The sequence below is a fragment of the Canis aureus genome, chromosome 35 (assembly GCF_053574225.1).
Source record: "Canis aureus isolate CA01 chromosome 35, VMU_Caureus_v.1.0, whole genome shotgun sequence".
In the NCBI taxonomy this organism is placed as follows: domain Eukaryota; kingdom Metazoa; phylum Chordata; class Mammalia; order Carnivora; family Canidae; genus Canis; species Canis aureus.
In genome coordinates, this window is record NC_135645.1 from 1,801,981 (window position 1) to 1,815,156 (window position 13,176).

At 45.5% G+C, this 13,176-nt stretch overlaps 2 protein-coding genes across 4 annotated transcripts in view; both read left to right on the forward strand.

Moving 5' to 3' along the window:
- Window positions 1–2,641: 2,641 nt before the first annotated feature.
- SMCO1 (single-pass membrane protein with coiled-coil domains 1) lies at window positions 2,642–8,151 on the forward strand. Its single transcript, XM_077884261.1, has 3 exons — window positions 2,642–2,847; window positions 6,627–6,776; window positions 7,203–8,151. Exons 1-3 carry the CDS (start codon window positions 2,798–2,800, stop codon window positions 7,645–7,647), a joined length of 645 nt encoding a protein of 214 aa, XP_077740387.1. The 5' UTR covers window positions 2,642–2,797; the 3' UTR covers window positions 7,648–8,151.
- A 4,010-nt stretch (window positions 8,152–12,161) lies between these two features.
- Window positions 12,162–13,176, forward strand: part of RNF168 (ring finger protein 168) — a 33,041-nt gene continuing 32,026 nt past the window's right edge. The window contains exons 1-2 of one of the 3 annotated variants that reach the window (XM_077884249.1): window positions 12,162–12,321; window positions 12,606–12,943. In XM_077884249.1, the coding sequence (XP_077740375.1) occupies window positions 12,643–12,943 (301 nt within the window). In that variant the 5' untranslated portion in view covers window positions 12,162–12,321; window positions 12,606–12,642. The remainder of the gene's footprint in view (window positions 12,322–12,605; window positions 12,944–13,176) is intronic. The other 2 variants (XM_077884248.1, XM_077884247.1) reach the window with 2 other exon arrangements.

Here is a 13,176-nt window from a genome sequence, read left to right on the forward strand (position 1 = left end):
AAGGCAAGACTATGGAGGCCGTGAAATGATCAGTGGTTACCAGAGGTTGGGGGTGGGGGGAGGCAGACAGGGGAAATGAATCCACAGAGCATAGAGTATTTTTAGGACAGTGAAACTCTTCTGTGTGATACTACAATGGTGGATACACGTTATTATACATTTGTCAAAGCCCGTAGCATGGACAAAGCCAAGAGTGAACCCTAACGTAAACTGTGCACTTTGGGTGATAATGACAAGACAGTGTAGTTTATCAGAAATAACTAATGTAACCACTGTGGTGCAGGATGTCTGTAGCTGGGGAGGTGGGGCCTCTATGAGGGCAGGGATATACCTTCTGTACTTTTACCTAAAACTGCTCTAAAAAATAAAGTTCACTATTTAAAAAAAAAAAGTTTGGAAGGCAGTATGACAGGGGAGGGTCTGAAAGATGAGCCTGGCAGATGAGATCAAGAAATTACGAGTTTGGACAGAGAAAAGGAAATCAGGCAATCAAAGATGGAGTGATCAGCAGGTACTGTTCAGGTCTGCATAGACAAGTGCAAGCGGGGAGAAGGGAACAAACACTGGATCTCCATAGGCAGGCAGCCCCTAGAGGAAACAACACTGGCGGGTGGAATTGGTAGGCTCTTTTTTTTTTTTTTAAGATTTTATTTTTATTTATTTATTCATGAGACACACATACACAGAGAGGCAGAGACATAGGAAGAAGGAGAAGCGGGCTCCTTGTCCATGCTAGGAGCCCCATGTGGGACTCGAATCCGGGAACCCGGGATCACGCCCTGAGCCAAAGGTGAACGTTCAACTGCTGAGCCACCCGGGGGTCCCAGTTGGTAGGTTCTTACCCCAAGCAGAACTTTTTACGCTTTGCCCTGCTCGCAACATTTTTCTGGGGGCAGGGTCCCCGGTGCCTTATTCTGAGATACCAGGTTAAATGAGTGTTCAGCATTCTCTCCTTCCTTCTCTGTTTTATTTTCTTGTCAAGGTTCTGGCCACTGATCTACCCATAAGAAAACTAATGAAGGGTTTCAGGAGAAATCTCAGCAACGAGGAACCTGATATATAACGTATCCTTCACTGAACTGTTAACTCCTTAAGAGAAGCCCAACTTGGGCACCTGGTGGCCCAGCAGTTTAGCACTGCCTTGGGCCCGAGGTGTGATCCTGGAGACCTGGGATCAAGTCCTGCATCGGGCTCCCTGCGTGGAGCCTGCTTCTCCCTCTGCCTGTGTCTTTGCCTCTCTCTCTCTCTCTGTCGGTCATGAATAAATAAATAAAATCTTAAAAAAAAAAAAAAAGAGAGAGAAGCCCAACTGCAAAAGGCTTAATCAATAAGGCAAAGTTACTCCTTACAATAAGTACACCAGCAATGGAATGATTCTAGGGGAGGTTACTTTGGTGACAAGTTTTTGTTTTGTTTTGAATTTTTTTTCCTTACCCTTTTGCCAGACTCTCCCTATTTCCCCCACTCACAACCCCTGGCAACCACTTTTCTACTTTTCTGTTTCTGGGTTTGACTTTTTATTTAGATTCCACATATAATAAGTGATAGGCTGCAGTATTTGTTTTTCTCTGTTGGGCTCATTTCATTTAGCATAACGCCCTCAAAGTCCATCCGTATTGATACAACAGCAGAATTTCCTTCTTTCTGGACAGTTAGGCCATTTCCATATCTTGCCTATGGTGAGTAATGCTGTAAGGAGTGCAGATACCACTTCCACATCCTCTTTCCATATTTTTATTTCTTTTTAAAGGTTTTATTTATTTATTCATGAGAGACATACAGAGAGACAGAGACACAGGCAGAGGGAGAAGCAGGCTCCCTGCAGGGAGCCCCATATGGGACTTGATCCGGGATCTCCAGGATCACACCCTGGGCTGAAGGCAGTGCTAAACCACTGAGCCACCTGGGCTGGCCCAGGAGACTTGTTTTATGTCTGTTTTTATTTTCTTATGTATGTATGTATGTATGTATGTATGTATGTATTTTTAGAGAGAGAGAGAGAGAATCTTTTTTTTTTTAATTTTTATTTATTCATGATAGTCACAGAGAGAGAGAGGCAAAGACATAGGCAGAAGGAGAAGCAGGCTCCATGCACCGGGAGCCCAACGTGGGATTCGATCCCGGGTCTCCAGGATCGCACCCTGGGCCAAAGGCAGGCGCCAAACCGCTGCGCCACCCAGGGATCCCCCAAGAGACAGAATCTTAAGGAGGCCCCACACCCAGCTCTAGGCTCGATCTCACAACTGATCATGACCTGAGCCAAAATCAAGAGTAGGATACCTAATAGCCTGAGCCACCCAGGTGCCCCCCGTCTGTTACTTTCAATACTTAATCTAATAGCAGAAGCTCTCAATAAATATTTGCTAGTTTCTAAGGATGACTAGGTTGAGTAATTTTTCATCAAATTTAATCCTAGTATATGTATATATTTATATATCCATATATACATTTATCAGAATACATATAGAGCCATGATTATATCTGATTGTTTTGCTATGTTGATGTACTTACAGTTCACTTTACAAAAGCAAATATTATAGTGCGAAAAAAAAGAAAAAAATATTATAGTGCGTCCTAGGACACCTGTGTTCACATGATCAGTTCTTTGAAACTATATTTGGATGTACAAGCTATTAAAAGCTTCTTGCACTGAGTGACCTTTCAGGCAGAATTTAGATCAAATACTCATACTACTGCTGCCTGTTGCTGAGTGGAAGACAGCAGAAAACCCTGGATTCAAACCTCCCTTAGGTTTTTGTTTTCCTTGTTTTGTTTTCTTTCATTTTGCTTTAAGAAGATGAACAATGAAACCACAACCCTGATATCCTTGAAGAAGGCAATGAAAAGGTTTCTAAGGGCTACAGGGTGGGAACAAGCATAGGTCTGCTTTTTTGGGAAGATGGGTAAGAGAAAAATAAAGAATAAAACTAGGCAAAGAATTACAGGCATGCTGATCAGAATTCTGTCTCTGTTTAAAGTGGTTTAAGTCTTCCAGGTTAAAAATATATATAAAGTAATAATCTAAAAAAATTACTCCCAGGTGAATTCCATTCAATTAATGCATGTGCTATATTCTAGGTATACAAAATAAGTAAAATAGGTTTCTGTCCTTGAGGAGCTCAAAGCCTATAGGGATAACAGAAGTATTCAAAAATAGTTAGAATTTAATGTGATTGACATGATGGTGATATTCCTAAAGGGCCATGAGAGCATGAAGAGAGGATCAATTAAATTTGCCTTGTACACTAGGAAAAGGAACCCTTCCCAGAGAGAGAATTAAGCTGAATCTTAAAGTGTGAATAACAGGTTATGAGAAAGAGAAATATGGGAAGGAATTCTAGGCTGAGGAACTGTACATACTATATGGAAGCCACAGAAGCCTGGAATCGTATGCTGTGTTCAGTGCGCTGCTAGATGTCTCTCGTGATTCGTGATTAGGATACGAGATGAAAAAAAAAAAAAAAGATACGAGATGAGGGATCCCTGGGTGGCTCAGCGGTTTGGCGTCTGCCTTTGGCCCAGGACATGATCCTGGAGTCCTAGGATCAAGACCCACATTGGGCTCCCTGCATGGAGCCTGCTTCTCCCTCTGCCTGTGTCTCAGCCTCTCTCTCTCTCTTTCATGAATAAATAAATAAAATTTTAAAAAAAGGATACGAGATGAGTGGCAAAAGATGGGAGCAAAGGGCTAAGGGCTTTATGTTTATCTTCCTGAGGATATCTAGTTTGGCTCTAACTATCAGTGGATAACATAGATAATCAGTTGAGTTACATGATCAGAATTGTGTTTTATTTTATTTTTTAAAAAGATTTTATTTAAAAAAATAAAAAATAAAAAGATTTTATTTATCCATGAGAGACACAGAGAGAGAGGCAGAGACACAGGCAGAGGGAGAAGCAGGCTCCCTGCAAGGAGCCTGATGTGGGACTCGATCCCAGATCCTGGGATCATGCCTTGAGCTGAAGGCAGACGCTCAACCGCTGAGCCACCCAGGCGTCCCAGAATTGTGTTTTAGAAGCATATTTCTAGAGGATGGATTAGAGGTAGCAGAAATTGAAAGCAAGGATTTGTAATCCTAGGTCAAAATGAAAGATAGTTATTACCTGGTTTAGTGGTGATGGAGAGGAAGGGATAGTTTAGAAGCATTAATGGAGAGGAAGAAAACAAATGTCAAAATTATTCTGAGATCTCTAGTTTAAAGCAATTGATGGTGATGTCCACTAACAAACCTGGGAAATTATAGTAGAAAACAGACTTGGATTTGCAGACATGTTGTTTAGGATTTGGAATGGTGTGGGAATGTCTTTTGGTCAGAGCCTTCCAAAGAACTGTTAACAATTGTGAACTCATATACTGACTGAGAAACTAAAGCTCCTCTCTAGAGTTCAAGCTAGAGATGACCTATAAGCAATATAGTCTTAAAGATGTCAAAGTTAACACAAGCAGTATGCCAGATGACATTGTTTTGACATGTAAACAGAGATTGTTGGCATGTTAGGTCATGCAGGCTTACACTCCTATGAAACACGACACATTTCGTAGTGGGCCTTATCTATATGTAAACAAAATACCCAAAACAGTGAGTAAATACCACCATAGTAATTTCTGAAGATGAGAGAGGGAGAGAGATAGTAGGTTCAGTTTAAGACAGGAGAGTTTGACACCTCCATCCAGGTGGAGATGCACAAAACATAAAGATACAGGTCTAGTGCTTAGGAGAGAGCTGGTACCTGAAACTAAATTAGCCTTGAGATAAAGTGAGGAGCAAGAAGAGAAGATGGCCAAAGACAGAACCTGGGCAGCCACAACAGCATTCAGGTCCCTGAGGACATAGAAGCTCAAGAAAGTGGTATGTGTATTTGTATACCACTTTCATGAAAAACAATTCAGGCAAGTGAGTTGTGTTGTTTCAGTTCTTTGTGATTCAGTTTGACATAATTCTGGTGTCACAGCACCGTCTGATGATTAAGCCTGTTCAGAGCTATCCAAATGCCCATGTTGGGTTACACAGCTTGGCATCTCATTCACATTATAGATGTTGATCATATGAGACATATTTTATTACTTCTGTCTAAGACCTTTGCTAGGTATTGGGAGACAGGTATAAGGATGGCCAAGAAATAGTCTCTGATTCCCTCCAACAGCTCACAATTCATTCATGAAACGGTAACCCTAAAAATAAAGCAGAGGGGGCCTGAGTGGCTCACTGGTTAAGCATCTGCCTTTGGCTCAGGTTATAATCCCAGGGTCCTGGGATCCAGCTCCATGTAGGGCTCTCTCCTCAGCAGGAAAGCCTGCTTCTCCCTCTCCCCATTGCTTGCTGCTCCCTCTGCTTTTGCTTTCTCTCTGTCAAGCAAATAAATAAAATCTCTAAAATAATTAAATAAAAATAAAGCAGGAGGTAGGGAGTGACAGGTAGTGGAGGAGATCCCTCTGAAAATTAAGTAGGCAGGGTGATCTCCAGGCTTAAAGTCTAGTAGATTCAAGAGAATAGTGGAAAATGAGCTTATCCTTGAAGGTGGGAGAGGATTCCAGAAGTCAGACCAGAGAAGTGCACCTTATTAAATACTGGTCCCAGCACCTAGCTAGCATGACATTAGGTCTCAATCTTTTGGAGACTCAATTTCTTTATCTATGAAGTCTATTTTTAAAAATAATCTTGGGGGCAGCCCAGGTGGCTCAGTGGTTTAGCACTGTCTTCAGCCCAGGGCATGATCCTGAGTCCCAGGATCGAGCCCCACATTGGGCTCCCTGCATGAAGCCTGCTTCTCCCTCTGCCTGTGTCTCTGCCTCTCTCTCTCTCTCTCTCTCTCTCTCTCCCCCCTCTCCGTGTCTCTCATGAATAAAAAATTTAATAAAAATTAAAAAAAATAATCTCTACACCCAATGTAGGGCTTTAACTATTACCTTGAGATCAAAAATCCCATGCTCTTCCGACTGAGCCAACCAGGTGCCCCTCAATTCCTTTACCTGCAACATGATAAAAATGACTGCTTCACTTCTTCTGGTTGTTGTGAGAATCAAAGTAATGCTTGTATTTAAAGTCCTTTTTTTTTTTTTTTAATGTAGGCTCCAAGCCCAATGTGGGGCTTGAACTCAAGACCTCTGAGATTGAGAGTTGCATGTTCCACTGACTCAGCCAGCCAGGTGCCCCTAACATACTATGTAAAGTATAAAGTACAACACAAAATCAAGTCGTGGCAGATAATTCAAGTAATTAGACAATTCAATATAAGACAATTGGCAATATAAGGAATATAAGAACTAGGATGATGGCTAGAGAGAATGGCAAATAGGAACATCTGCTCATAATCTTAAATTTAAATAGCTACCCCAATTTTTTTTAAGGATTTTATTTATTTATCCATGAGAGACACAGAGAGAGAGGCAGAGACACAGGCAGAGGGAGAAGCAGGCTCCATGCAGGGAGCCCGACATAGGACTCGATTCCCGGATTCTGGGATCATGAGTTGAGCTCAAGGCAGTTGCTCAACCGCTGAGCCACCCAGGGGCCCTCACTACCCAAATTAATAGTGGTTATAAACAATGTATTAGAGTCTTATCTTAGACAAAACCTTAGCTTTGTCCCTTGTCCTAAAGTACCCCTTGATTCTTTCATCTATAGAGTAGACCACAAACTCCAAGCTTTAGAAGCACAGTTTAAAGAACTGGACTTCATCAAGGATAGTTTGACACAGAAATTTGAACATCATAGCAAGGCTTTGGCAAGCCAGGCAGCCCAAGATGAGCTGTGGACAGCAGTTCTGGCACCCAAGTGAGTATCCAATGAGAAATCAGTGGAATTTTGTGGCTTCATGAGAGCTTGCAGTGGTCATGCTAATCTTGAATTTCAATGGATTGTGAAGAAATCCTATTTCCTTATGTTAATCGATTCAAAAAAGATTAATTTGAGCACCTGTAGCTACGCCAGCACTGCCATATGCATTTCATCAGTGTCTCTTGTTTGCCAATAGCTTACTAACACAGAGATGGTTGACGTAACTCCTCTGCCGCTGAGAAATGTGTAGTGTGAGTGGCCTGAGAACTAAGCTATCCAGCATAGTGTAGGCTCTTTCTAAAGTAAGTATTTTCCAAAATACAACAACTGGTTCTTGTAGTGGGTTTGTATCCTGATGGAATTCACTGTATGTTTGTACATAAAGAGTCCTACTGATTGAGCAGCTCTCCACATTTTTTGTAGATTCACTTCAATGGAACTGAATATTTTACACAGCTACGTTATTGATGTACTCGTCTGCTTGCACACCCATGTGGTTGAGAAGCTGCCAGACCTGGTGAGAGGTCTTCCCACCTTGGCCTCTGTCCTAAGACGAAAAGTCAAGAACGGGCGCATTAGAGCTGTGTGGGAGTCTGTCCTGGAGGAGTGCGGGCTGCAGGAAGGAGATATCAGGGCGCTTTGCACCTTCTTTATTGCACATGGTAACAAGACGGAATACTATGTTGCTAAGGTGAGGCACATGTATATCAGAGATGTCAGCGTCCTGATCACTAACATGGTAAAGAACCAGTCTCTGCAGGGCGGTTTGCTGAGGGCTGTTCAGGTCATTGAGAAGGGGAAAGCAGTGAGTGCTCCCGAAGAGCCGAAGTCCTCCCTGAAAGAGTTGATACCATCTGTCAAAAACTAACTTTGATGACCAAGAGATTCTTTTTCTAGTAGTTTATCTTGTAAACAGGGGAAGACGATGTATGTACAATGTATTACAGGTTCATTTTTATAGCAAAAGTGAGGGGAGCCCAAACAAAATATGATAAATTGATATAGTGGATACTTTCTGTGTAGCAATATAAGAGAATGAAGAGAATGATGTGGAGCTATCACCAAGATGCGTTATTTTAAAATATTTCCGATATATTGTTAAGTGGAAAAAGAGGGCAAAAATAAATACACACACACACACACACACACAGCTAATATATCCATAAATTTCATAAGCTGCTTCTGGAGAGATATGTTACAAAGTAAGAACATTGGTTGTCACAGGGAGAAAAATGAAGAGGCTAGAGGTCAAAGGTAGGAGAAATTCTCACTCTCAATCCCTTTTGTACATTTTGAATTTTGAACCATGTGAATGTACTATATATTAAAAGGCAAAAAAAAAAAACAATAAAGACACCTAATATATATTGTATATTGTGCATTTTCACTCTGGTACACTACCACAGTTATTTTACACTGGAAAGGGAACTCTTAGACACTGACTATATATGAAAATATTTATTGGGGCCCCTGGCTGGCTCATTTGATAGAGCATGTGATTCTTGATCTCAGGGCTGTAGGTTTGAGCCCCATGTTGGGTACAGAGATTACTTAAAAATAAAATCTTAAAAAATTAAGAAGATATATTTATTTATTTTTTTAAAAATTTTTATTTATTTATGATAGTCACAGAGAGAGAGAGAGAGAGAGGCAGAGACACAGGCAGAGGGAGAAGCAGGCTCCATGCACCGGGAGCCCGATGTGGGATTCGATCCCGGGTCTCCAGGATCGCGCCCTGGGCCAAAGGCAGGCGCCAAACCTCTGCGCCACCCAGGGATCCCAAGAAGATATATTTATTGAACACCAATTCCAGGTGCTAGGTGCTGAGAATAACAGAAACATTTAAAAATGTGGACCCTGTCTTCTAGGTAAAGGTTAAGTGCGTGCGTGTTTTATTTGGGAGGTACAAATTCAGATCAACCAAAATGAGGTAACAGGAGACACAGGAGCATGTTTGGCAGATAAGTGTACCCAGTCTTGGAGCACCTGGCTGGCTCACTTGGTAGAGTATTTGACCCTTAACCTCAAGGTTGTAGGTTCGACCCCCATGTTGGGTGCAGAGATTACTTAAGATTTTTAGAATAAAATCTTAAAAAAAAAAAATCTACTCACTGTCTTGTCCTCTCCAGGCACACTGTTTAGAGAAAACATGCCTTGGAAGGTAGATGGAAAGGGAATTTCTCTGTCATGCTCGCTTAGTCTACGGTTTCCAGTGGGCCAAAGTTTGTTCTACGGGGAGTGACCCTCCCACCATACTTCCAAGATGCATCATCTAAGCCCTCCCAGTCAGTGGAAATCCAGTGCCTGCATTGCTCAGCGCAGTGTTTCATTGGAGTCCAGAAGTGATAGGAAGAGCCAGAGATTCTAGAAATGTAACAGGTCAGCCCCAGGCAGAACAGGGACTGTGGGTTCAGAAAGTAAACAACGCCAAGGAAACCTGAGGAAACACATAATATGGATCTACTACACAGACATAAATACACATAAATACCTGAACACAGAAATCAAAATGCAAATCTTAGAAGATAAGACTATAATAAAAACCACTATCACTAGGCAATATATGATTGGGTGAGTTCAGAGGAGGTCACTGTGTGGTTAAGGAATATTTCCTGGAGGAAGTACAATGAGTTGATCCTTCAAGTAGGCAAAGCAACAAAGTAATTCATTAAAATGAATTAAGATTTCAGACAATGGTCTGAAAGCACAAGATTTGGACGCCAGCAACTAGATCATAGTTCAATCTTTAAAAGAATAATGGGAGAGGGGCACCTGGGTGGCTCAGTTGGTTGGGTGTCCATCTCTTGGTTTTGGCTCAGGACATGATCTCAGGGTCATGGGATACAGCTCTGAAACGGGTTCCACACTGAGCACAGTTGGCTGGAGTTTATCTCACTCTCTGTGCCCCTCCCCCACCATGCACACAGGCGCATGCACCTCTCTCTCTCCCACCTCTCTCTAATAAATAAATAAATCTTAAAAAAAAATGGATAATGGGAGATTCCACAGGGAAAAGCAGGTTGGGACCATATTAAGGAGCCTGCAATTTTAGGCTGAGGTGTTGATATCATGGACAAGTGGATGACAACCAAAGATTTCTGAATTCACATTAAAACAAAAGTTCCCAAAGCTCTCTATCAAGGGCCCATGCCTCCTTGCTTTGGCTCCCTCTGGAAACCATGCAGCCAACCTGAATGGCTTAGCAAACCCAAAACACCTCAAAGATTGTATTCATGCACAGTGATATTTTTCTCTACCTCCACATCTATGCAACATTTCCTCAAGAACTCAAGCCTGCCTTTTTTTTTTTTTATTATAGTCACAGAGATAGAGAGAGGCAGAGACACAGGCAGAGGGAGAAGCAGGCTCCATGCACCGGGAGCCCGACGTGGGATTTAATCCCGGTTCTCCAGGATCACGCCCTGGGCCAAAGGCAGGCGCTAAACCGCTGGGCCACCCAGGGATCCCTCAAGCCTGACTTTTATTGCTTTTCTTTTTATTTAGTTTTGGTTGTTTTTCAAAAATTTTTCTTATTGCGGTAAAATATGCATAAAATTTACCATCTTAATCATTTTAAGTGGACAGTTCAGCGTATTAGATACATTCATAACACTGTGCAACCATCACTACAGTCTGTCTGAAAATAAACTCTGTAACCATTAAACAGTAACTCTGTCTCTGGGCTTTAGTAAGTGCTAGGGGTGAGTCTATTTAATCCCTGTATTTTCTCTAGCCCAAACCTACTTTTTTTAAAATAAAAAAAAATTTTTTTTAAGTAATTTCTACATCCAGTGTGGGGCTCAAGCTCAAATGGGATTAAGAGTTGCATGCTTTACCAACCAGGCAGCCAGCCAGGCATCCCCATAACCTACTTTTTTCATAGAATTCAAAACAGTAGGATCAGTTGTCAGCACAAGAATTTATTTATTTATTTATTTATATTTTTTTTTTATGATAGTCACACAGAGAGAGAGAGGCAGAGACATAGGCAGAGGGAGAAGCAGGCTCCATGCACCAGGAGCCCGACGTGGGACTCGATCCTGGGTCTCCAGGACCGCGCCCTGGGCCAAAGGCAGGCGCCAAACCACTGCACCACCCAGGGATCCCTATCAGCACAAGAATTTAGTATCAAAGTGGAAAACTCATTTCAGAGTGCACAAAATACTAAAATATTTTTTTACTTCTTTCGTAGTTTTGGTTGCTCTAGATTGGAATTTAATAGTACAGGAGTACATTACAAATGATGCATGTGACAGCTAAGCCCCAGAATCGAGGCAATCCTGTAGTTTGTCTTCCCAAGTCCTATGAAACCTCCATAGAAATGGATGGAACTGAAGACGGACACAGTAATGGTTCATCAAATCTTGACTTTGAACTGAACAAATTTTTCTCTTCCTCATTCTTGAGGCCTCTCCCTCCCTTTCCCTTTTCCAAGAATCTCTTTTCCAAAAATTGGGTACGGACGTTGATAGTAACAAGACTTGGATGCAAAAAAAAAAAAAAAAAAAAAAAAAGTCTTGGGTGGCCGGTGGCAGCGCTGGTCCTGAGGCTGGAGGCTAGAGATCCAGGGCCTTGCAGGGCAGCTCACACTGGATTCCCGGGGAAACCGCCCTGATCCGGTAATTCCCTATGAAGACCCCCACCCCCCTGCAGGGAGCTGGATGCAGAACTCGATCCCAGGACCCGGGATCACGACCTGAGCCAAGGCAGATGCTCAACTGCTGAGCCACCCAGGGGCCTCGGGAAGCATTTTTAAAATGACTGTTGAGTCTTTCTTTTTTCTTTTAAGATTTTATTTATTTATTCATGAGAGACAGAGAGAGAGAGAGAGAGAGAGAGGCAGAGACAACAGAGACACAGGCAGAGGGAGAAGCAGGCTCCTGCAGGGAGCTCAAGGAGCGGATCCTGCGACCCGGGGTCACGCCCTGGGCTGCAGGCGGCGCTAAACCGCTGAGCCACCTGGGCTGCCTCCTGTTGGGTCTTTATTTTTATTTTATTTTTAAAAATATTTTATTTATTTATTCATGAGAGACACAGAGAGAGGCCGAGGGAGAAGCAGGCGCCTTGCAGGGAGCCCAAGGTGGGGCTCGATCCCGCGACCCGGGGTCACGCCCTGGGCTGCAGGCGGCGCTAAGCGGCTGAGCCACCCGGGCTGCCCCCTGTTGGGTCGAGGTTTCCCTTTCTGTGCCGCAGCCCACGCTCGCGACCCTCCCGGGCTTCCGCAGGACCCGCGAGCAGCAGCCACGCGGGGAAGACCGGCCGCAGCCCGAGCCGAGCGACAGCTGCGGCGCCACGGGACCGAGCCCCCGCGGGCGAGGCTCCGGAAGCCCCCAGGACCCGGAAGTCCCGCCCCGCCGCCGCGCGGCCCGGGGGCGGGCCTGCGGCTGTGACGTCACAGCCCCTGCCGCGTCGCTGCGGCAGCACCGCCCCGACGAGCGTTTGCGGCTGACGAGAGGAAGGGGAGCGCGGTGTCCTGCGCCGGGAGCCGCTGGAGGCGCGCGGAAGCCCGAACGGGGGCTCGCGGGGTGCGCCTGCGACAGCGGTAAGACGGAAGTGCTGCCGCCGCGCTTCCCGCCTGCGCGGCCTGGGGCGCCCGGCGGGTGAGGGGGGGGCGGGGCCGTCGGCGCGTCCCGCCCGCCCTGCCGCCGCGGCTGTGGTGACCCCGCAGCCTGGCTCCCCCGGCGGCTCCGTGCGGCTGCGCGCCCGCGGTCGGCCTCAGGGCGCGGGTGTGAATCCCGCGGCGCCGGCTGCCGGGCGGGACGCCTCAACGGCTGCAGGGCGGCGTCCGCCGCGGTGGGGCCCGCCACGAGCGCCTTTGTCTTGCAGGGGTCGATGGCGGGGGGGCCCCGGCTAGCTTCCGGAAATGGCGGCCGCCCGACGCGCCGTCCCCTCCCTGTCGGAGTGCCAGTGCCGCATCTGCGTGGACATCCTCGTCGAGCCCATCACGCTGCCGTGCGGCCACACGCTGTGCAGTCCGTGCTTCCAGGCGACTGTGGAGAAGGCGAGTCTGTGCTGCCCGTTCTGCCGCCGCCGGGTCTCTTCGTGGACCCGGTACCACACCCGAAGGAATTCCCTGGTCAACGCCGAGCTGTGGGCCGTCATCCAGAAACACTACGCCAGGGAGTGCAAGCGCAGAGCCTCGGGGCAGGAGCCGGAGGACGTCGGTGAGTCACACCCGGCGTGTGTGGAGTCTGCCGGGAAGAGAGAAAAAAATAAAAACCCTTTAAAAAGTGAATCCCTGGGCCCCCCCCCCCCCCGGTGGCTCAGCGGTTAGCGCCGCCTGCGGCCCAGGGCGTGACCCCGGGGGTCCCCGGATCGAGTCCCGCGTCGGGCTCCCTGCGTGGAGCCTGCTTCCCCTTCTGCCTGTGTCTGGGCCTCTCTCTCTCTGTGTCTGTCA